The 26,222-nt window shown below is 34.5% G+C and overlaps 1 protein-coding gene across 1 annotated transcript in view; it reads right to left on the reverse strand.

Annotated features, from left to right (window-relative positions):
* Positions 1-13,061: 13,061 nt before the first annotated feature.
* LOC131145491 ((S)-N-methylcoclaurine 3'-hydroxylase isozyme 1-like) overlaps positions 13,062-26,222 on the reverse strand; it is a 28,751-nt gene continuing 15,590 nt past the window's right edge. Inside the window, exon 2 of the mRNA XM_058094593.1 lies at positions 13,062-13,846. Coding sequence (XP_057950576.1) covers positions 13,241-13,846 — 606 coding nt within the window. The 3' untranslated portion in view covers positions 13,062-13,240. The remainder of the gene's footprint in view (positions 13,847-26,222) is intronic.

Here is a 26,222-nt window from a genome sequence, read left to right on the forward strand (position 1 = left end):
ATTTTGGAGGCATCTGGATTCAGTATCTTCCACTGGTGGAGTTTGCTTATATTAATAGCTATCAGGCCAGTATTGAAATGACACCGTATGAAGCATTATATGGTCAGAGGTGAGTATCTTCCACTGGTGGAGTTTGCTTATATTAATAGCTATCAGGCTAGTATTGAAATGACACCGTATGAAGCATTATATGGTTAGAGGTGCCGAACTCCACTATATTAGGATGAAGTGGGTGAAAAACATATTTTTGGGCTGGAGATGGTATAACAGACTTCTGAGAAAATCAAGCTTATCTAGGAAAGAATTATAACAGTTTAGAGTTGACAGAAAAGTTACGTAGATACTCGCTAGAGGAAGCTAGAATTTGGTGTAGGAGATCATGTGTTTTTTAGAATTGCATTCATGAAAGGAGTGATGAGATTTGGAAAGAAGGATAAATTAAGCCCTAGGTATATTGGGTTGTTTGAGATATTGGAAATAGTTGGCTCAGTTACCTATAGGCTAGCGTTACCCCCATCGTTATCCAGAATACATGACGTATTTCATGTAACTATGTTGAAAAAATACGTCCCAGATCCATCACATATAATAAGTTATGAAGCACTGGAAAATGATACCTTATCCTATGATGAAGTGTCAGTTCAGATCTTAGATCATAAAGAGCAGGAATTACACACTAAGAAAATCCCACTGCTAAAAGTGCTCTGGAGGAACCATGTAGTTGAGGATGTCTCGTGGGAGTTAGAGGAGGAAATGCGTCAAAAGTACCAAAATCTATTTAGTGGGGTCTAGCATTAACCAAAAAGAAAGATAATGGTTCAGGTAAGAATTCATTGTATGTAAGTAGATTTTTGGGCAGGTTAATTAGTTGAATGTAATATTTTTTTATGTTTGGTGGTTTTGAGAGAGTTTTGGTTTGGTTATTGTAATCTCCCAAAACCGTAAATGTAACCACGGTATTCATCTGCCATAAGTGAGGGTAATTAATAAAATTTCAGCGATTTTTCCCAAATATTAGTATAAGTGCTAAATGGAAAATTTTGAGGACCGAATTTTTATAAGGAGGGAAGAATGTAGAGACCCAAAAAAAATTTATTTATGAAATAATAAGAAAAATAGAAAATTGGTTTGGTGTAAGACCAAACCATCGACGATTTTGGTGAAGCTAAGAAAATTGTCGACGGTTTTGAGTTACTACGATGAGGAAAGGGTAAAATGGTGAAAATGGTTTGGTTAAAAAGGCCAAACCGTCGACGGTTTCCCCTGCGCCAGCAAACCTAAATAAAGGGTTTAAGTCATTTTATTTGTTAAAAATCAAACTCTCTCTCTCTCTTTCTCTCTCTCTCTCTCTCTCTCTCTCTCTCTCTCGCCTCTCTTAGGGCTGCGGCCTTCACTCTCTCTCTTTTTTCATTTTCTCACTCGGTTTAAGCCTGAATCGAAGAAGGAATCTCATTTCGGGATCTTGGCGACGTTCTCTACAATTTAACCGGAGTGGTTTAATAATTCAGGCTTTCTAGGCAAGACTCCAAAATCAGGGTAAGGATGATGTTTTTAAAAGTTTAATCAATTATTTGAAATGTGTGGGCCTAGGAAATGTTAAATGGTTGTTATTCTATGGTTGACTTGATTGAATTAGGGTTTATGGATACATGACTTTGTGTGTACGCCACAAGCACGATTGTAGGATCCTTGCAGCATTTTCTCTAAGAATCAAGTAAGGGGATAGATTATCACAGAAAATATGATATTATTTAGTATATTATTACAGTTTAGCTGGCCTAGTGCCGTGATATTTCAGCCGGCCCAGTGTTGTGATCATATATATATATATATAACAATTTATTCAGAAATTTTAATATGACAAATTTTACACAAAACACAAAATGAGTTATGTTACATTTATTTATGAAATGTATTATATGATAGTAGAACCCTGATGACTTAGTTTAGTTTCAGAGCACAGTACCGTAGCTATCTGTTTAGATTAGTGCCACCACATGTCTCAGATAGAGTGTTGGTGATTGGATAGTCAATTGAGCCTAGAGAAGAGTAGTATGCCCCCTGGCAGTCCGGACCAGGCTGGGCAGGCCAATCATACTTACAGACGAGTTAGTTTTGGCTTAGCATGGTAGGTCAACCATTGTTAGGTCCCGCTTATAGGCTGCACAACCCAATCATATGGGGGTAAAACATGATATTAGCTAACTATCCATCCAGGGGAGAATTTCAGTATTATACTGATATAACAGATAATTTACATATATACAAAAATTTATTACGACACAGTATGCTTATGTTGAGAAATTAAATATGATTTTACCAGACTTATATAAGTATGAGTACATATTTTCCTGACTTATCAGATACAATTAATTATGTACAATATATGTTTATAACATAATAGAACTCATGTTGCCACACACTGATGATAATCTATCCCACTTACTGAGAGGTGTCTCACCCCATAATTCAAACATTTTAAGAAATCCAGACAAATGTTTGGAGCAAGCTCCGAGGTACAGGAGGTTATGATATTGCCCTAGTTCTAGGGTAAGTGTTTGAGTCAGGGGATGTGTTTTGTGTAATCTCTAGGAGATTTTGTGGATTTTGGGGATGTACATGTATATTTATGGAAATAATAGAACTCTAGTATTATATATAAGGTTTGGGTATTTTATGTTTTCTACTGCATAGAGAGTATGTATTTGTGGACAGGTATCCTCAGTACCCACTTTGGGTCCAGGTTGACTTTGTTGATATGTCATGGTATCAGAGTTTAATATGTGGGGGAAAAAAATATAGCAGAACTTTCGAGTTGTTATAGCAAAGCTCTCCACCAAAGCTTGACAATAAGTACAAGCTCGTTTAGGAAATTGGTCGTGGAAAATAATTTTTATTTTTTGTTATAATTTTTTAAAAAAATTATAAAAAAAATGAACTAATTTTTTGGCTTTTTAACATTTGTATAGAAATAATAAAAAATAATAAAGTTTTGGTACTATTTACTTGTGTAAATAGTTTTATTCCTCATTTTGAAATTTTCAAAAGATTACAAATACTACCTCATTTCTAATTTTTCTAAATTTATGTTGGAAAGTGGGAAAATTCTTTTTATTATTTTTAAAAGTTGTGATCTCTTACCTTGTGATTGGGAGCATGGACTACAATCTTAAATTTAAATTTTTGTAAATTTAGACAAAATGTAGCATAAAATTGTATTGAATTTCATCTAATTCGTCACAAATCCAAATCTAGACCTCAAACTCTCAAACACTATCTTATTTAATTTATGAAAAACTAAAATATAAGTTGTCTTTTTGTATTATTTTGAAATTAAAAATTAAAAACGGAAACTCTTGTGCACCCTGAAACCCTTGCACACAACTAAACAAATTCTTTATTTTTCACCTTTTTGATACAAATCTTTAAAAATAGAAAAATAAGCTAATATTTTTAATTTTTTTTAGATTTAAAATTAAAGTTGTTTTCATTAACTAAACTAACCCTAAGTGATGATAGAAATGATAGAATGGATTAGAGTGCTTCAAGATCGATACTCGTAGAGAGAAGTGTTGCGACATTCCTAAGGCGAACTGGACAAGGTGGTTTTAGAAATATTTTCGTGGAAAACATGGTGTAATGGAGTTGCCACTAACCTTTTAGAGTGTGGTTAGAACATTTGATTACTACCAAATTAAGGGTAGAATTGGTCTGCATTGTCAGAGTCGGGTTTGGGAGTTTGGTTACACGAGGAGAAGGTATTAACACTCTCTACATGCCCGTTCTACGAACGGTACCTAATTAATTGAAAATTATCCCACAAATTAAATTTAATAAGTCTTTAAAATTACTCCCTTTTGAAAGTTGCGAAGAAATGCACAAAATAAATACTATATGAGTATTTCCTCAAAACTGGGACGTACCGTACTCCGAAGAACTCATGCCTCCCTTTAAATTCATTGGGAAATAAAAACCTAGAAAATATTTTGAAAAATACACTCCTGGGATTTTTGAAACTTGTAGGGTATTTCTTAAGTACGAAAATACTATTTCGGGAGCTTTTGGATCTTATTTGGGATAAAAAGAGTGTCAAAAATGATTTTCAACCTCAAAAATATTTTTATATTTTTCTGTAATTTTTATGAATTTTTTTTGTGATTTTTCTAAGTACAAGAACACATTTTCATGATTTTTCAATATTTTTTTGAATTTTGAAATAACAAAAATACAATTAAAGCAAAATAATGAAAATGAAGTCCTAAAATAGAATTTCCTCCTGAGTTTTCTAAATTTTCTGTATTTTTTTTTTTTATGAATTTTTAGGAATTTCTTTGAATTTTTGGATTTCTATAAATTTATCATTTTTCTTTCCAAAATCTAAAACAACCCCAAAATTCAATTAATTAAAAATAGTGAAAATTAAATCAAAAAATATTTTTTAAAGAATTTTCCCCTGAATTTTTTTTTTTTTTTTTTTTTACTTTTTAGCATTTTTTCTGATTTTTTATGAATTCTTTTTTGTGAATTTTTTTTAGTTATTAAATATTTTAGAAAAATAATATAATAAATAAAATAACTAAACCGGTTTCACACTGGTTGAGGTGACCCAAACTGGTTCGATAAGGAATCGGTCAAAAGGGGGGTCAATCGGGTTAAAGTCTGGTCAGGGCCTATGTGCCACGTGTCTGTCTTTGGGTGGATGAGCATGAGGAGTGAGGATTGATGATGTGGTGTCTTCTGGTCCATTGTGAAGAAACACAAAAAGAACGACTAGGATTTGATCTTGTCAGGCACTTGAGCATGTGGAGGGGAAGATGACACACATTGTCAGTTTAATGGGGGCGTGCTTTGATAAGACTTCTGACACGACATCTTCATGGCCGTTGATGATGGCCAGAGATCTAATGGTTGAGGTGAAATGAGCACGGATAGCCAACGTGGCCTTGATCTAAACCAAAAGAGAAAGCATGAGATAAACGATCCAGATTTGGCCGCGCAAGGTTCTGATCGTGTGGGGGGTGAAGGCTACATGTGTCATGATCCTATCCTTTCCAAAGTCGAGGATATTTAAACCCAAATTTCATTTGTTGCTCATTTTCTCATCTCTCTCTCAAGACTCCCCCCTTTTGTCTTCCTCCGTTTTGTTCTTCTTCTCGAACGAAGCAAACTCAGAAACCCTAGGGTTTCTGTCCTCTCCCTTCTTTGCATCCTCCTCGAGCACTCCCTCTCTGTAACCTAATTCTCTCTTCTCACTCCTTCATTCTCAGCCCCTTGAAACTCCTACGGATGAAACCCTAATTCTCCTATCTCTATCCTTACTCTCTGGAATTCCACGAGTGAAACCCTAGCTCTCCCCTACTTTTTCTCTTCTCTAAAACTCTACGAACACCACAGGGACTCTAACCCCCTTACATTCTCTGCAACTCTTTCTCAGATCTCTTCATTGTAACTTCCTCTGTGGTCTGAACCTTGCAAATGAGTTCACTGAAGGCTCTAACTTAGATCTTCATTCTCCTGCAACTCCCTTCTCGGTTCTAAAAATGGCGAAGCACAACAAACCCTAACAGTGTCCCTAAAACTCCCTTACTTCTCCTTTCCTTTTGCAATTCCTGAAACCTTAGGTTTTCAACTTGAAATTTGACACTGAGACTTAGGAGAGGTCGGATCAGGTCAATCACAAAAAAGATAAGTGCTTTCTCCCATCTCTGTGTTATTATTATTATTTTTGTTTAATTTTTGTTTGGGCGGTTTGAAATTTATGATGATGATGTTGTTGGCTTGCGTGTGGCTTTTAGGGTTAGGGTTAGGGTTCAATTTTAGGGTCAGAGACGAAGACTAGTTAACTCGTCTCAACTTAATAGGTTACACTTGGGTTAACTCGCATGAGTCAACCTGGTGGGTGTGGACTCAGAAACACCCGAGTGGCTTGAGACATATGTGTGAGTTTACACATGTTGAGTTTGGTATGGGCTTAAGGTTGTTTCCAAAAACGGGCCAAGGTAAAGTTTCGAAAATGGGCCTCATGGGGTTTAAAAAAAAACGGGCTAGGTTGAATTTTAAAATGGGCTTGAGTTAACCTTTTCAAAACGGGGATGGGATAAAATTTTAAAATGGGCTTGAGTTAAAAACCAAATCGGCCCAAGATTAAGTTTTAAAACATGCTTGAGTTAACTTTTTCAAAATGGGCTTTGGGATAAAATTTTAAAACGGGCTTGAGTTGTATAAAAAAAAAAAAAAAAAGGTTGCCCAAGGTTAATTTCTGAAACGGGCTTGAGTTAACTTTTTCAAAACGAGCTTGGGACAAACTTTTAAAACAGGCTTGAGTTGTAAAAAATAGGCTGACCCAAGGTTAACTTTTAAAACAAAGGGCCTAGAGTCATTTAAAAAAAAAAAAAAAACCAAGGCCCAGTGGGTTTTGCCAAAAGGGTTGGGCCTCGGGTAATTCAGAAAAGGATTGGGTTAAATGGGTTTTGGTTCAACATTTCAAAAACGAGTTAGAATTAGGGTCTAATGGGTATCAATGGGTCAATCCTCAAATCTGGGTTCACGTTTAGATTAGAGGACTCGAGCCCCCAGTTCAGGGTGTTGGGTCTAATTTGGTGCAGCAGGGATTCAGATCTCGGGTTTGAATCCCTATTCAGGTTCAAATGTGAACGTGAGGCTTAGATGGGGGGAAGTACCTGCATTCACACACACACACACACACACACACACACAAATCTAGCAATGAACTTGGGGACTAAATGAGACAAGGGGGGAACTATATGTTTTTACCTCCTCTTCTTCTCTCCTCCCGTCTTCTTCTCCCTCTCCTTTGGTTGAATGATTGGGAGTTCCAGAACAAAGAATCCTATCATCATAACATATCCTATATGCACATCTGACTATAACCCATAAAATATTCCTCTATAACCATTCATCTTAATATCTTTGTATTTCTCAACTTAAGATTCAATCCTACCATTCAAATGCAAGAATCGGGGATAATTTACTATGGTTTTCTTGAAGTCATCACCCTAGGAAAATCACAGAAAAAAACACGGAACTCCTGCCTCTAGGTCATAAGATAGAATCCTAAATTTCAATCTTATCCTCCACAATAATTGACTTATCCCAGTCTACCCATCTCCTACTCTTATCAAAATCCATTCATATACTCTAGTATTGTATTCCACTGTTTATTAAAGTCTGCAAAACCTAATAACTTAGGCTCTAATACCAAACTGTGATGCCTTGATTTTCAGATCATTTTTTTCCAATAAATAAAAGATATTAATCAAACAATAAACCATAAGTCAATTATTTGCCACATCACAAACTATGATACCATATCCACATAACCTAATCCGAAATAAGATACTGGGTAATCATTCTATCTTATACAAACAAACCTAATAGCGGAAGTCAATATTTACAAACCATCCAAAATACAATTAACTAGAGTTCTATATATCTATATATATGTACATGTCTAACACAATCCTAAAAATCCACAAAATACTCTAAGGAAAACATATATCCCTAGCTCATAGCACTCACCCTGTCTATCAGGGTACTGACTCCCTCAATCTCGGAGCTCTATCGACTCATCTGTCACGGTTTCCTGAAATATTCAGATATTTGGGTGAGACACCTCTCAGTGAGGCGAAATAAATTATTTACTGTGTGTGGTAGTATGAGTTTTTTTATATCATAATATACTCATTTAAGTGATTATATCATCTAAGAAAATATACTGATATGTACTCATAAACATATAGATATAAAGCATAATCTTTTATAAGCTTTAATTCCATTTCTCTAATTCATACACATGCAACTAATATTTATTAGTGAAAGTTCTTGAGGATAGGGGAGATTACACACCCATACATGTAGCGCCCCTCTGCTCTAATATCGTTAGTAACCTTACCTGATTAACTCGGGTGCGGCTATAATTGATACTTACAAAGGCACTCACCTTACTCAGTAAGCCTTTGAACGGAAAGTTTTACTTTGCCCAAAATATTTATGTAATTAAATTCACACTCTTTCATTTCTTATCTACATTTCACAATCTGGCTCATGAGTGTCCACTGTAACCCATCCATGTGTCATCCGTAGCTCATGGCTGCCCTGAGGATATTCACTACGCCATGCTTCCCCCCATGGTCAGGGTTGTGTGGCCCGAAGGCTGAATTTAAACCGCCCTTGGCCCACCTGGTTAGATCAAAATAAGAAATTCATCCATGTGTCTGTAGAACGATTGACCTACCTAAACCTGATCTAGACCTAGGGGGCAAAACTACCCTTCTCACTACCGAGCTTTTCGAAATACTCCAGTCCATCAGGGTTTTCATTTCCACATTTTCATATTCACATATCCGTATTCACATTTTAGTACTCACATTACAGTATTCACATTTCAGTATATGCATTAAAGAATTTACATTGCAATATTTACATTTTAATATGTTGGTACATTTCATCACATCAGAAATATTTTTATCATTTTTTTTTTCATTCCCAACATATTAGTACACATTCTATCTCATAATAGTATATATTTCATTTCACATATTTCAACATTTTCCATATTTCAAATCTCATATAATCACAATTCAGTATATAAACATAATCGGTTTCTATTATCTTCATTTTTGCATAAAACGTTTCAATATAAATATATCATAGTCTCTTTATTTTCAATGCAAATCACATAATCCAGTTTCAACACATTTCCAGTATAAATCATATGCCACACAATTCTATTTGATATTCATATCATAATAATCTCAAGCAAAATATCATATTCTCATTTTCAATTATTTACTCAACTAGAAATTTTAAAAAATAACTATTATAATTTATTCCCCTTATCTGACTTACTGAGAGGCTTACTAAAATACCCAATCCCATGCCAGCGGCGTACGAAACTCAAAACCCTAAAATCACATTTTCCCCAATTCAATTAATTCAACCTCGGAATTACAATTATTTTTAACATTACCTAGGCTCACACGCTCCCATTAACTGGTTAAATTCTAAAAATGCGGGTTTGATCCACTTCCCGTATTTAAATTTAATTTCTAATATATTTAAAAATATTAGTATGATCAAATCCCCGCAGTTTAATTTTATTTCAAAATATTTCCCAAAATTCCATTTAATCATTTCCCTACAATTTAACTTAATCCCAGAACATTCCCAAAAATTTGATATAATCCAGTACTCCAATTTAATAATCACCTATTATAATTTAACCGGCTGATTTCTAAACTAATTGACATAATTTGTACTCTTCACCTTAGCCTTGGAGTAGTGCCTAAGACTCACAAATCAAAAATATGCTCCAACTAACATGACGAGAATCAAACCTAAGATCTCGTAGTGATATCCGATCGTCAATTTGGCCAGAGATTTAAGGAAAAATTGAGAAGAGAGTGGGAGGTTACCTTACCCCAGGAGTGGTGTCTACGTCACTTCTACGACAAATCCACTCCAATTAAAATATCGGTGGTGAAGAATGGAACCCACAAATATCTTCCGTTTTTTGATCGGCACCTATTTGGCCTAGGAAATCAAAGAGAAAAGACGAGGAGAGAGACGGAGAGTGAGAGACACTGTAAGAGTTGAGCGCTGCAGGGGTTCAATTGAATCTTTCCTGAAGAATCAAGAAGGATTTATTTTATGTATATAATAATAATTATTATTATTATTATTTAAAATTAAAAATTAATTAATTTAATTTTTAATTTAAATTTAAATTTTTTAATTTTTTTTTTGCATTTTCATGCATACAATTTTTTGGGTCATTACACTTAAAGTGGATGATTCTTCTTAACATAAGCCACAATTTCCTGCATTGTATTTTGCAACTGATAAATGAAACTCCATGTGTCTCTCTTCAGAATTTCCCTTCAAGGAGAGTAGACTAAATTATTAGGTTTATTTTCAAATATAATCTTGAGAGATGATAAATATATATATATAGAGCAAATCTTGTTGTGATATGAAATTCATTACCCACGGAGAAATCTATCTGAGTTGAAGAGAAACTTTGGAATATTTTTAGAGCACCTCAAACTCGTAAAATGAAAAATAAATATAATAAATTTATATTTAAAATATTAATAAAAAAATAAGGGAAAATTCTAAATAAACAGAAAAAGGAATTTTTGAGGGGTCAGAGCTGGCTCGGAGAAATTGGTAATAGTGATGCTTTGGAATATACTTTTCAAACTTAGTTATCCGTTGGCTGGGGTTGATCACTAAGTTAAGGATGAAACCTTCTTGGTTGGGGATCAAGAATTTGTTCGATTCTCCTAAAGTGTCCATGGTGAAGAAGGCCTTGACCATGTTGTGGCTGATTTATCTAAACTGTCTATGAACACCTTCTTTTTAGACTTGCACGTAGCAAGTGTAGAATCAATGAGAGTAGGTGCAGCGATCTTGGCCTCAATATCATCTACTACCACACCTAGGTCAAGATTTGTAGGGATTGAAACACTTTCTTACTAAAAATGGGGAAAAACTTATATCAATTTTTAAAAGCTAGTTTTGGCTTTTGGTATATTTTTAGAGTATCCCAAACCCATAAAAAATAAAAAATAAATGTCAAAATTAGATTCAGAAGATTAATCAAAAAAATTAGAGAAAAAAATAAATATATGACGAAAAATTTTAGATAAATGAAAAAAGGAAGTTTTTTAGGATTTGGACTTTGGAGTCAACTCAGAGAAAATACTAATAGTGTTGTTTTGGGGTATATTTTTCAAACTAAGTTATTTGATGGATGGGGTCACTAAATCGAGGATTAGACTTTCTTATTCGTGGGTCAAGAACTTGTGTGATTCCCCAAAAGTGTCTATGGTTAAGAAGACCTTTTCTGACTATTTTGTTGCTAGTTTATCTAAAATGTATGAACACATTCTTTTTAAACTGACGCATAGGGAGTGTAGAATCAGAGACAATAGGTGCATTAATCTCCGCCTTAGCATCATCTATTACTACTTTGAGGTCAAGATTTGTAGGTAGCTAAACACCTTTGTACTCTTGGCCATTATGTTTATTGCTAAAATAGGGTCAACAAAAATAAGAGGGGAAAAACGAAATCAAAGGGGGTAGTTCCTAACATGACCTAGATGAAAAATAATTTATTGACGACATGAAGAACAAAGATTTTGAGCTTAATTACAAAAGTGATGAATGATGCCAGGAAATATGCTTGAATTGAGCAATTAGGGTTGTGAAGGAACCAAAAGAAGTAAAATTCAAGAAAATGTAAACATAAATTGTTGGAAAGACATAGCAAAAGGAAGGGTCGAATATAAAGTTTTTAAAGCTTTCAAGTGCAATGATGATTGGTATAAATTTTGAGGTATGAGCTTAGATAGCTATTAAAACTTGTTCAAAATTTGGGGAATGATGATGGTCATGCATTATCCCCATGGAGACATAGGTGACATAATGGCATGATTTTAAGATGGCCCGTGCAAGGAACTCAATATGTCCACATGCGTGAGCATTTTCATGATGTGGATAATTGAAGTGAACAACCTTCATATTTTATATTTAAATTTATCAATTTTTGTTTGTTTTGTTTTGTTTTGTTTTTTTTTTTTTTTTGGGGAGTGGGGGGAAGTTTCCACCAAGAATCGCACTTTGATGATGTAGCAACATTCCAGCCCAAGCATGCTCTAATTAAAGGAGGAGTTGGGCGATTCGAGGAAGGGTTGCTACCATGCACCATTGTCGAATCTCTGCTACAAGGTTGAGTAGTTGTTCAACCCAGAAGTGCTTAAGATGAAAGGAGTAACCATTAACCAACCATCGTTAGATGTCCTTTAGCAACATAGTTTGCAAAATTCATAAGATGCAACCATTTTAGATGTTTATTGAGATAAAGGAGAATTCTTATTATTAGTGGGCCAACCATTAGGATAAAAGCTTCCTAAAGCTTATACTCTGAGAATTATGCATATGTTCTAAAATTTTTTGTTTCTTTATGCAATATATTTGAACTCAAGTTTATTGTTGGCATACCTCTCGATGGATAGGGTGACTTAGATGCATGGTCTTAAATTTCCACGAAATTGTCAAAATTTCCATCAAAATTTCTAATTTCCATCACCCTCGAAATTGAAATTGCAGTCGATTTTCATCTTACATAATTTTAGTCAAAATTTCAATGAATCATCCGAAATTTATCGAAATCTTGAAATTTTAGAAAAACTTGTCAAAAATTTAACTATACGATGAAATTTCGTCAAAATTCAAAAGAGAAATTTAGGAGTGAAGTGAAATTTCTAACTTAATTTATTTTATCGAAACAAAAGAGTATTACAAGTGTTTTTGAAATTATATGAAAAAATAAACTTACAATAAACATTTTATTTAATCATTCATGTAAAAATAATATTTAAATGATTTATTAATTTCATTTGTATTAACTAAATATGTTTAATGTACATTATCTTACAAAATGTTTGATACATGTACTATTTTATAATTTTTCCACCTCATACAAAACATAGTTGTATTTAATTTGTAATATATTAGTTTTAAAACTTATATTATTATGTTTGTTAACCATTTCTAAAGTTTCACAAAAAATTTCATACTTTATTACTAATTTTCGTTATTTTTTCAAGTCGAAATCGAAATTGACATCGAAATCTAAATTTCAATCAAAATTTCCGTACTTTTGGAGTTTCAAAATTTGAGTCGAAATCAAAATTTAAGACCTTGCTTAGATGATGTAAAAGCTGGCGCTTTTGTCAAATTTATTATATCAATAACACAAGTTATCTTTATTCCCCTTGCTTTAGAGATTTGTTATAGCTTTCCACCAATTTCTTTCTTTTTTGTTTTGTTTCTTTCTCTGGAATCTCCTTTACTTTGTATCTTTAATTTGCAAGGCACTAATATGATTGCTTATTTGCTCCTTATTTCTTTTTATTTCCATCCCCTTTTATATTCTTCTCTAATCTCCAAGGGCTACAACTTAGACTCGGTTCTGATTCAATTCTTAGTTTTTCTTCATGCAAGTTACCAATTTAAAGAATTCTTATGATTATAGGTAGTAGCAAATGATCATATATTTATTTATTATTTGATAGACAACATATATCAACGATTAATTGTTACAGACTCATGAGAGAACTTGATCAACCAACCATGCATTAATAATGCACTAGTCCTAGCTTCGACCTTGGTCTTTATTTAATCTTGGAAATTAGTTGACTTCCATGCCTTCGATCTATTTCCTTACAGTAGGAATAAGATGTAAAGGTTGTTCCCTACGCAATACTGTAGAGACCTTCTCACTCATGTCAAGTTTGGCCGCATCCATGTTTCCTGGAAGATGCCAATCGAACGAGTGCACCAACGTTGCAACAAATAAAGGAATTTTCCTTGCAGCTAGGGGCAAACCTGGGCAGATTCTTCTTCCTGCACTAAAAGGTAACAATTCAAAATCATTTCCTTTGTAATCCAAACTTGAATTTAAAAATCTCTCTGGCTTGAAGCTCAAGGGATCCTTCCAATGCTTGGGATCTCGACCTATCGCCCACACATTCACAAGCACCTGAGAGTCCTTGGGCACATTATAACCCATGACCTCGCAAGTTTCCAAGGCTTGGTGAGGTAAGATTAAGGGCACAACTGGGTGCAATCTCATTGTCTCTTTGAGACAAGCTTGTAGATAAGGCAGGTTTGGTAAATGAGAATCCCTCACAATGTCCCCACCAATCTCATTTGCGAGCTCTTTGCAAAGTTTTTGCATGGATTCTTGATTTTTTATTAGCTCTGCCATTGCCCATGCAGTTGTCTCACTAGTAGTTTCACTTCCACCAATAAACAGTTCCTGTACATCAAAGAATATGTTTATTTGTAAGCAACCACTCAACCTATAAGTTTAAACTGAGCTAATATAATTTTGTTTCCCTTTCAAACAATTTATGACCAAATTAGACAACTAGGAGTTAAAATCAAACTATGTAGGATATTGACACACAAATAGTTAATTATTCCCCAACTTTTTTGGTGATATATGCATTTTTTGAGTCAACAATATAACAATCATAGTTTAATCCAATCAAACTATGATTGGATTAAATATTTAAATTGTTATATTGTGGCAAAAAATGTGCATCAAGCCTAGCACAAGTACAACTAACATGCACACACATATGCATGTAGACATGTATATGCACACCCTTGCGTATGTACGAGCATGTACACAGACACAAACATAGACAGAGAGAGAGTACCAAGAAAAATTGATTGATCTGATCGTTGTTGAATCCGATATGAAGCAAAGAGTCCAAAAAATCTCCTGGTCTTGAATCTTTAGTCTGTTCTCTTCTTTCTGTAATAATGTCATCCCAAATTGTAAACACTCTCCTAAAGGTCTCATGGGTCTTCTTTCGTATGCCTAGAACATCCCATCGGCCTACGATGGGATAAAAATCTGATATATTTGGCGACGAAATCAACTCTAGAATTCTTGTAATGAGTTCTTGCGTCTCCGCACCCATGCCCCTCCCCTGTAAATCTACCAAATCCCGTGAGAACATAACATTGCCTAAAATATTGAAAAAAAAAGCAGTTAGAAGAAAATTGTTTCCCAACATTCAATGTTTCCTCCATTTTACCCAAAACTCCACCATCTCCACACTTCTTCTCCCTCAACTTGATTTGAGACTCTAAGCTTTAGGAGATGAACAACTCAGTGCCGACAAAATTGTCCTTAAGGCTTCCATAATTGTTTAGTGCATTCGCTTGCAAATCCAAGTGACAAGTGATTGAGTTCTGGGCTGTTAACTGGAACTGCATTCACAATGTATCGAACTGATAAATACACGATATGGGTCGTCAAAATTTCCATTGCCGCAGTTGGAAGATGATCCGGACAATGAGGATGTTGGCCACCGAGGCGCAATGACATTGAGCGGACGTGACAATTTGGCTAAGTTAACTCAAGTAACGTGAGGCATATTTCCATTTGGTGGATGTTTCCATATGACAGGCAACTTAGGGGCGTTGTTGGCCCCGGTGGAAGTGAGTATGAATACCTCTTCAGTAGAAGTTCTTCATAAATCACAAAGAGAATGGGTAGGCTTGAGGAGGAGGAGGGTTGGAAAGGAACAAGATCCTTCTGATTAAAATGTTTTAAAGCCATATTTTCACCTCGTCGCTAGGTTTATGTCTTATTAGTGTATTGCACCAAGTCTGGGACCCAATTTATAGATTGGGGGCAAAGGCCCCCTGTGGTCACTCGGGCAGCTATGTGCAAGTAAGATTGACAAAGTCACGGGGGAGCAGTTCTCTTATTAATCTACTTTCAGGGTGGAAAATGGAGCAAATGTCGGTTTTATAGGAAAGATCACTTGATAACGATGGCATGGAACTTGTGTGATTCTGTGGTATATCAAGTTTGAATCAGTACTGACATGTCATAATTAAGTTGAGAATAATGGCTCAATTATGCTGCTGCGAAAATCTGCTTTAGCATGAGATGATTAGAGGCTTTAATGGATGTCGTCTATCTACTTGTTCCAAACTGGAGGCAGGAATGGTCAGTAGTGACGAGCTGTTGAGGACTTGCCTTGCCCACATGGGAAAGTTGGAATGGAAATTTTGCATAAGGCACAATGATGGAAGAAAAATGGTTTGGTATTAAGTTTTACTTATATGACTTCGTTTTCTTTTCCAGTTTTACAATGTTTGGAGCAAAAAATTTGTTTGGAAAAAGGAAAAGAAAGAAAAATAAGAAAAATATTGTTTGGACCAAAAGTTTAAACTGTATGTATTGCCACCCAGCATGATATAATCCACGCCTTAATGTTTTGACAAAAAAAATAGAATTATCCTGTGGAATCAATCGAATTTATCATTGATTTCATAGTCTTTGATTCACGTCTCATCTATTTTTTTTTTCTCTAAATCATTTCATCATACGAACAAGACTTTTAATTTTTTTAATTGGTAATAGTAATTGAAATAATATTTTCTTAACTGCTAGTTGACACTAACTACATAATTCAAGTAAAAAGCACAAATTTCATTTACTTTAACATCATCCTTTTTATACCTCAAATATTCAATAAATTGGACTATGCGGATAGCATAAAGTGGTAATTTTTATAGATATCATCTAGCAATTTAATGCCAAAATATAGTCAAGTTAGTTTTATGTTTCTCCAATAAATTGTTCCATAAAACTTCGTTATAATTTTGTAATTGATATCTCAACGCCTTAATACTAATTGAGCTAATATTTTTATTATCTCTATTAATAAATAAACTAATACTTTTAGTAATCATTAATAAATGATTTTTTTCCCCTTATTCCATTCCATTTGGTTTTTATCTTTTTTGATTTTTCATAATATGAGATATTTCTGTATCTCTTTCAGGTGGTAAGGCCGTCCTCTAGGAGTGCCTCTCACGAGGTCAGCCTTTGCGCCTCCCGGGTTCGAGTCTTCCCCGGCGATATAAAAAAAAATAAAAAATAAAAATAAAATGATTTTTGTTTGTTGTAAAATAAATTATAGTGTTTGGATAGGTTGTTAGTACACAGAACTACTTTTCTATTGTCCATTAAATCATTTCTGAATGTAGGTTGTACCAAAAGGAATAAAATCTACAAGTATGCTGCAACCTTTCACAGCCATGACCAATGACCAATGAGGTCCCCCAATAAATAAAAGCAAACACGATGCAATACTTTTAAAATAATTTATATCAAAAGTACATATAATTTGATCAAACAAAAGAAATATAATATTATATGGATATCGTTTCCAACAATTAGAGTTTAAAATTTCAGGTTTAAACATTAATTAGGAGTGTATATGAGAGATGAGAGGTGGGTTATCTTTAGTTGTAAATTTGGATTTAAGTGAATTTGGATAAATTTTGATATAATTTTATATTATATCTTTTCTAAATTTAATATACCTCCAAATTCAAGATCTCTTCAAACATAGAAAACGAATATTTTACGAAATTATGTGACTGTACGATATCTGCCCAACAATGAAGTGATATCAATTTTGAATTACCAAGTCAATTAATCAAACCATGTGATCTTAGAGCAGACTTCTTTGTGGACAAAATTAATATGCAAGTTCATGCAGGCATTATACAATGACAATGATGGAAGAAGGAATGGTTTGATATTGATATTAAGTTGGACTTACATGACTTTGTTGCATGATTAAATTTCAAAAAATGGAAAGCAGTTAACCCTTTTCCGGTTTAGTTTGGATCAAGAATTTTATTTAGAAAAAGAAACAAAAAATAATAATAAAAAAATTCATTTTGTATTTTATATTTTTTCTCTCTATCAAATATTATTTAAAATAAAAAAATTATTTAATATAATTAAAAATCAAGAAAAATCAAAAAATGGTAAGGATGTTGTAAAAATAATTTTTTGTTCATTGATTTGATATATTTTTTATTTCTTTCCCTCTCATTTGATTACCAAACAGAAAACCACCCCCGCTAATCACCTCCCACCTTATCCCTATTTTTCTGTTCCTTTTCTAATATTTTCAAGTTCAAACCAAATTGGGTAGTCTTGTGATTTTAGGATAATTAAGGGTGTTTTTAGTTATGAAAAATAGTAATTGAATTAATTTTCCTTTTAGGTTTTGAAGAGCAAAAAATTATTTTGTTATTTTACCATTTGGATAGGAAAATTATAAAAAAATAAAAAAAGATTTTCTTTCAATAATACATTAGAAAACTAAAAAAATAAAGTAGTAACATTTTTTTTTTTTGTGATTATTTACTGTAAGTATGCATTGCACCATTAAACAAGCCCTAATTAGTTTAATTTAATGATAAACCTTTCATTTATATATCATTATTTGGGTTATATCGGTCACCACCACATGAATTACATTCAAGAAGTAAATAGGACTGCTTTGTCTACACTAGCTTCAGATTTGTTTGGATGGTTCTCTAAAAAATAAAAAGTAATTTTATAGTATTAAAGCACTTAACAACTAAGATACAATAATTTAGTTAAAAAATGATAAGTTTTTATCTATGGACCTATATATTTATAAAAATAAATTAAAATGCAAGGAATATGTTTTTCTTCTGACTGTTTTAATTTTTTTAAGTCACAAAAAATATTTTTTTTAAATTACACAAGAATATTACACAAAAAATAATAGGAAGTGTTTATTATTGTTATAATAGTGATTGATAATTAATTTAAAACATCCTTGGGGCATTTTGGAATATTATGACATCTATCTTTTTTTTTTTAAATTTGTTTTATTACAACGCCGTCCATTGGCCGCCCCCGTACAGCTTCTTTTCTGCCACCTACCTGCTGCCAGCTCCGGGCCCCTTAAATGATGTGTTGGGTGTGTGGAATGGAAGGAAGGATTATTATTGAGAACGGAAAAAAAATTGAATAGAGGATGTGATCATTTTTGTTTGATTTTCATTCTATTTCTACCTATCAAACCTGTGGCAAGGGCTGTGATAGTGGCACATGTCGCAAGCTTAAAAAGTTAGAATAATTTTTTAACTCTATAAATAGAAACACATCCTTTCTACTGGAAACATACCGGAGTTCTATATGATCATTACTAGGTCAAATTCATTTAAAATACCTGTTACCGCAATTAAGAAGATAAGTAGCATTCAATTTTATGTCATTTTCTTTTAATAAGTTGAATGTAACTACTTGATCAACACCAAGTACCTGTACTATTTAATTATGCAAGAAAAAAAAAAGAAAAATCAAAATCGTGTGGTTCATGGGCAAACTTAGAAACCCATCCATTCCTTGTTTTTGTGGAGACCAATTAATAGAAGAATTTAACGCTTTTATGCATCAAGGATACCCAAAGAATAGTGCCAACATATATTTAAATAAACAAGTTTGTGTTGCTGTTTTTTTTTAGAAAAAAAATAAATATAGGAACAAAACTTAGGGTCGCAAATTTCTAGCGTGCACGATGTCATTGTCATTTATATCCTTTTACATGACCAACTTGTAGACAATAGGCACCAACAAAATAAATGAAACCAATTAAAGCTCAACTTGCTACAAAGAAATCCCCTACATTTTACAAACAAGAGAGATCAAAGAAGGACAATGTTCTATTCTAAAAATAGATTCATCACGTTTTGTAATAAAATATTTTAGGGGGCTTAATTTTTTTTATTATAAATATAGATAATTCTCATTACATGTAAGTGTAAGATTCTATAAGCCTAAATAATTATATACAATATCCCTATATATATACTATAAGAACGTTGATTTGAAGAGTCCAACAGAGAGAAGTAGAAGCGAGATAGAGTCTATAGATCTCTTCTCTATATCTCTCTGATCTGAATACACAACCGCCACACAAAAATTGACACACACACACACACACATGGTACCTATATAGACGTATTGAAGAATCACCTCCCACTAGGGGTGCATAAAAATTACCTAAAAAAACCGAAAATCAGACCGAAACAGGACCGAAATCATAAACGGTTCGATTTTTCGGATTTCGGTTTCCATTTCGATTTACAAAAATAAAAAAAATTGGTTTCGGCGTCGATTTTGGTTTTTATGTAGAACTGAACCGAAAATCGAAAAATCGAATTATATATATATATATATATATATATATATATATATATATATAGGGTTTTAATTTAAGTTTAACTTTTACTTCGGGCTTCACCCCTTCCCAGTCCTAGTTCCCCCAATCCCAGTTCCTAAAGCAATCCCAGTTCCCAATTTACACCTCCCACCTCCTCCTCTCCTTCCCAAAAGCCTCGACCGTCGCCCGCCTCGGTTCCTCACTTCCTCAACTCTATTCGGCTTTTTTTTTTTTTTTTTTTTGTTCCTCACAAGTCACGACTCACGAGTAATCTATAATCTCCGCTACACGAATCTACAGTATACACTCTGCTTCGCCGTGCGGGCGCAGCAACCAGCGTTGCCTCCCTCATCCCTCCTTCTTTCATCATGGTGATGCAAGCCATGTATAGCTCTCTGTGACTTAGTTCTGTCGTGCGTCCATCGTCACTCCAGCCAAGACTCACTCATCCGGCTCTGCCTCCCTCTCGGCTCCCGTGGTCCCGTCCGGCCGTCCCTAGTCTTCACTCCCGGCCGTCCCTCGTCCGGCTCTGCCTCACTTTCAGAGTTCAAAGTTGAGAAAAAGTTTTTTTTTATTGTAAAAAAAATCGATTTAGAACCGAAAAATCACAACCGAACCGCCACATTTTTGGTTTTCAATTGGAGCATATTTTCAGTTCGGCTTTAGTTTCGGTTCAAAAATCCCAAAACTAACAAATTAGGTTCGGTTTTCGGTTTTGGCCAAAACCGAACCGCACCGAAAGGTGGGAAAGAAAAGGAAAGTAAAAAAAGAGAGAGAGTGAGAGTGAGAGAGCGAGAGAGAGCGCGAGCGAGAGAGAGAGAGAGAGCGAGAGATAGAGAGAGAGAAAAAACACACAAAACACACCACACACACCACACAAAAATTGAAACATGTGCGCGCGGCATACACAAACATGGTACCTATATGGACAATTGAAAGAATCAAATCTACCGGTTTAGATGCTTGGCTGTAGGATGCGAGAATTCAAAACCAAAAGAATTCGATGGCTTCGGCTTGTGAATTGCGCGTTCAGAGAAGTAAGAAAAACATCCATATCTTCTTTAGAGGCGGTGGCTTCAGAGTTTGGCTCAGGGTTAAGTGGGCATTGGGGATTCTTTCCAACGCTCTCGTACTTGGAAAAATAAAAATGGCAAATTGGTTCCACTAGCAAAATCGGCTATTAAAGGTATTTTAATCAGGTTGATTCATGTTTTTACTGTGCCTCTGAATCGAAGATGTAAAGCAAGAAAGGAAGAAGTTGATCAAGACGTGCAGATCGGAGTGTGGAGAAGTCTTCTATTCTGGGGCACCAGTGTAATCTACAAGAATCAACATCTTCTAACCATATCTTAAACCTGAAAGTAAATCCTTCAGATGGATAGGTGGGGTCTTGTTTCCGTTCGTCATTAGTTCATCTCTAGAGTTTCGTTTGGTGTATTTCGTTTTTTTTTTTTTTTGGTTGTTTTTATGTTTTTATCTCCTTTGTTAATTATGTTTAATTTTGTTTGTTCTAGTTTGGTTGGTTGGTTTTAACTTTTAACCACGGTATTCCTTTGCCAAAAGTGGGGGTTTATTAATAAATAAATGGAAGTGCCACCCTATTTTACCCAAAAAAAAAAAAAAGTTGTGTTTTTGTATTATTTTGAAATTAAAAAATAAAAATGGAAACTCTTGTGCACCTTGAAACCCTTGCACACAACTAAACAAATTCTTTATTTTTTACCTTTTTGATACAAATCTTAAAAAACAGAAAAAATAAGCTAACATTTTTAATTTTTTTTAAATTTAAAATTGAAGTTGTTTTCATTAACTAAACTAACCCTAAGTGAGAGGGATGTGTGACAACTCGTTTGGGCCATGAAGAGGTGGGTGGAGGGGGTGGGGGGGGGGTGAGGGTGGGGGTGTCGGGGAGGGAACCAAGGGAGAAGGAGAGAGAGATGAGGTGCTAGGGTTAGGTGTGGGTGGTGGAGAAGGAAAAGTGTGGGAAGGATGTATATCAGGAATAGGAAGAGGAAGGACTGGGGAAGATGTAGAAGTTGGAGAGATAAGATGATAGGGAAAAACATTTTCTTCAAAAGTGACATCTCAGGAGATGAAATTTTTTTTGTTTTCAAGATTGTAGACACGATAAGCCTTATGATGAGTAGGATAACTTAAGAAAACACATCGAAGAGTACGAGGAGAAAGTTATGGTGATGTTGGCGAGTAGTTTGGGCATAGAAAAAGCACCCAAACACTCGCAAGTGTGTATACAAGGGGGGTTTCTGAAAAAAAAGTTCATAAGGGGACTTATGATTAAGGCTAGGTGAAGGAGTGCGATTAATTAAATAGGTGACTGTGAAAATGCATTCACCACAAAAGGAAACGGGAAGATTGGTTTGAAAACGTAAACACCGAGCCATATTAAGAAGATGACGATGACAATGTTTACGTTCAACAACACCATTTTGTTGTGGTGTATCCACACATGTGCGCTCGTGAAAAATGTTTTGATCATGAAAAAAAGTTTGAAGTGGGGTGAATAGAAATTCGCAACCATTATCAGTGCGTACATGCTTAACAGTACAATTGAAATGATTTTTTACCATGGCGCAAAATTTTTTAAGGCAAGTGAAAGTATTAGATTTCATGCGCATAAGATAGACCCATGTAGCCCGTGAGTAGTCATCCACAATTGTTAAAAAGTAATGTGCACCAGAGAATGAAGCGATAGGATAACCACCTCATATATCACAATAAATTCGATTAATACAAAATGTGCTCTTATGTGTATTCAAGGAAAAAGGTAAACGAGTGTACTTTGCTCTAGCACAAACATCACAAGGCAAAGAAGGAGAGAAATATTTAAGATTTTTGGCATACATGAAATGGAAGGATGACCGAGACGTTGATGCCAAAGAGTAGTGTCAGAAACACGTTGAGAGTGGAAAACTGATGCCGGGGGGGAGGGGGGTTGTGGGGTTTATAATGGTAAAACCCATCCTGTACTTCACACGTTCCAATCAGCCTCCTCATTGATAGGTCCTAAAAGACACAAAAGGTGGGAAAAAAATATGGTAACACAATTGAGATCAGTGGTAAGTTTGCTGATGGATAATAAGTTAAATTTAAATAAAAGCACATAAAGAACATTAGAAAGAGAGAAATTATGAGAAAATCACATAGTGCCCATATGAGTTACAGGAACAATGTCACCATTTGGAAGCTTAATGAAGCACGACTGATTGAAAAGCTGAATATTATCAAGAGAAGACAAATTGGAAGTCATGTGATCGGATGCACCTGAATCAACAATCCATTCAGTATTAGAAAGAGAAGTAGAATGACAAGAGGCGAGATTACCAGCAAAATTGACAGAATTGGTGTTCAAGAGTGAAAAAGGATCCAAGAATCAATGACATTGTTCGCTGGTGAGACCAAGAATAGAAATCTCAAAAGAGCTTGAAGAACCAGTGACAGTATGTGCCACCATTGAAAAACTAGATGCTTCGATTTGATAATCTTCGAGTTTAACCAGAGAAGTCGAAGGTGCCGCCGCAGTGTTGAGACCACTAAGGCAAGCTAAAACAGATAAAGATTATACTTGCAGCCTGCAGATTGAGAGCTCTTAACTGAGGATCAACTGGCAGCGTGAAAAAACCCCACTGCCTTTGTGTTAAGATAATATTTTCAGTTTTTTCTGTAGGGTGTTGCGATGCCGGCCACGAATTAATATATACTGATCATATATATCAAATTAATTAATTAATCTCTTCAATCCGACCTCCAATGAATATTGGTTATTCAATTAATGCATGTAATTTAACAAAAACAATTAATCAGGCTGACAGAGCATCTGTGGTGGGAGATGCTATTAAATACATCAAGGAGCTTCCGAGAACAATGACTCTGCTGAAAATCCTAGTGGAGAAGAAGAGATGTGGGAGAGAAAGCAGCAAGAGGCACAAGACGACAACGGCGACGGATCAAGCTGATACTGTTGTTAACGCTACTGCTGCAGCGGCGGCTGGTGAAAAGGATATAGAGAGCTGCAGCATCAACAAGCCTCTGGGCTTCGGCGAGGCTGGCGCCGACGCAGACCAATCCTCCTACGCCAATAATGGGTCCCTGAGAAGCACCTGTCTTCAGCGGAAATCCAAAGACACCAAAGTCAATGTTCGAATCATGGAAAACGAAGTCAACATCAAACTCGTTCAGCGCAGAAGACAGTCGAGAAGAGGGGGCCGGAGAGGATGACAACAAGAGAGAGTCGGAGCAGAGTGCCGATAAATGCAGTAGAGAGACACCGGAGAAAGGCAACCGAGAGATGCTGTGAGCACTGGGAGTGAGACGAGAGAGTCGGCGGGCGATCAATCTTCGGAGAACTGAGAGAGGCGACGATGATGGACATCGGAGACGAACACCAGAGCCTGAGAGATCTGAGAGAGATACAGTGATGAGGGAACTGACATGGTCGAGCACTGTCGACGAACTGATAGAGATGAGCGATCGGCAAAGACAGCGACGGAAAATTGAAAACTGAGAGACTACGATACTGAGCCGCGAACCAAGAGATGAGCCGAGAAAGATGAACGCCGGAGAAGAAGAGCTAAGAGAGAGGCGGCCTTAAAATTAAAAAAAAAAAAAAAAAAAACCAACGGGCGGCCGCAAAGAAAATTGGGTTAAGGAACCGTAGGCTCTGATACCATGTTAGAATCGGAAAAGAATAATTTTTTACTATTGATTATTGTGTTTAATACAAGGATTATAAGGGTATATATAGAATTGAAAAAAATAGAAAGCAAATATTGTACTAAAATAAAAAATGTATATATTTCTAATACTAAAAGAGGGTGGCGTCTCTATTTATTTATTAATATACTCTCACTTTTTTATAAATAAATACTGTAATTACAAGTTAAAATAAATTAACTAAAATTAGGACAAACAAAATTGAACATAACTAACAAAGGAAATAAAACCATAAAAACAACCAAGATCAAAACCAAACTCTAGAGTTAAACTAATGACGAACGGAAACGAGACCCCATCTATCCATCTAAAGGATACCTTTCAGATAACGTGGTAGAAAGTATTGTTTTTCGTAGACCCCATTAAGGTCTACCATACATAGGATTGATTTAAATTTGTTTTTGTAATTTTATATTTATCTTGCCTTTTAATATTGAGAAACAAAGGTCATCCTTACCTCAAATTTTCTAGAAACTTCTAAATATAGCTCTAAAGTCCATTCTTGTGTTAATTACAAAAATAAATGATAAACGAAGTTAATAAGTTGAGTAGTTATAATAATGCTCATATAAAATCAAAAAGTCTAATTAAACCATCAATATAAAAAAAAAAATGAGTTTTTAGGCACAGTTAATTATAACAATTTTGTAAAATTATTAATATAAAATAATATTGACACATAAAAGTATTTTTTTAATAATTATTTTTTCAAACCGTGAGTAGAAATATAGTAATGGGTACATTTGTGCAACAGTATGAACCATAGCAACAAAACCTGAGTATTTTCCATTTTTGATTTTATTTTTTAATAAAATATTAAATAACAATTTGATTAGGAATTTTTTTTTTCATTTTTATACTTACCTAATCTTGTTTGATGGTCAATGAGATTTAAATGGCCAAATGATTCGTGTGTTGACGTATGGCAAGCAAACCTTGTTGGATGAGAGTTAACTGGGAGCTTAGATAGCTATAGGCTTAGGCGTGTCAGAATGAGCATACAACCTCCAACGTAGAGCGAGGTATCGAAAATTAAAGAGCTGTCAGACTATTATATCGCCTGGAAATGTGTGTAGCTTTACTTACTTATATATATATATTTTGGATTACGCATCGGATATCCACGTGTCCGTTTTACGATCTATGTGACTAATCCTGCGCCCCTTGAAGTTGATCCCACAACTCCAAAGGAAGGGTAAATTTAGGAGTTCAGGGGCGAAAATGAGTCCAGGAGAATTTGAACACCTGACCTCATGAGAGGCACTCCCGCAGCCTACACTATCACCTAAACCACACCCTAGGGGTATATATTGATTTGCCTCGAGAGCACTTGCTAGCTATTGCATGTCGAGTTTTTTTCCCGATTTATCCTTTTTAATATATATATATATATATATATATTAAATAATACTTTTTTGAGGAAAATAATTCCCGGAATGAATCTGACGAAATCTCGCAACTTCAAGTATTGAGATTTGCCACGTATCATTCCGGAAATTATTTTTCCAAAAAAGATATTATTTAATATATTTTTTTAAAAACATGATAAATAGGGAAATAAATTCTTTTACTTAATAAGTACTTATGCATAATAAATCGGAAGATAAATTCTTTTATGGTAGCGAGATTTGCCACGTGTCATTCTGGAAATTATTTTTTCAAAAAAGATATTATTTAATATATTTTTTTAAAATGATAAATCGAAAAATAAATTTTCTACGTAATAAATTGGAAAATAAATTCTTTATGGTAGCGAGATTTGCCATGTGTCATTCCGAAAATTATTTTCCCAAAAAAAAAAGTATTTAATATATTTAAAAAAAACGATAAATCGGGAAATAAATTCCTCGGCGTAATAAATCAAAAAATAAATTCTTT

The sequence above is a fragment of the Malania oleifera genome, chromosome 13, assembly GCF_029873635.1.
Source record: "Malania oleifera isolate guangnan ecotype guangnan chromosome 13, ASM2987363v1, whole genome shotgun sequence".
Taxonomy (NCBI): Eukaryota; Viridiplantae; Streptophyta; class Magnoliopsida; order Santalales; family Ximeniaceae; genus Malania; species Malania oleifera.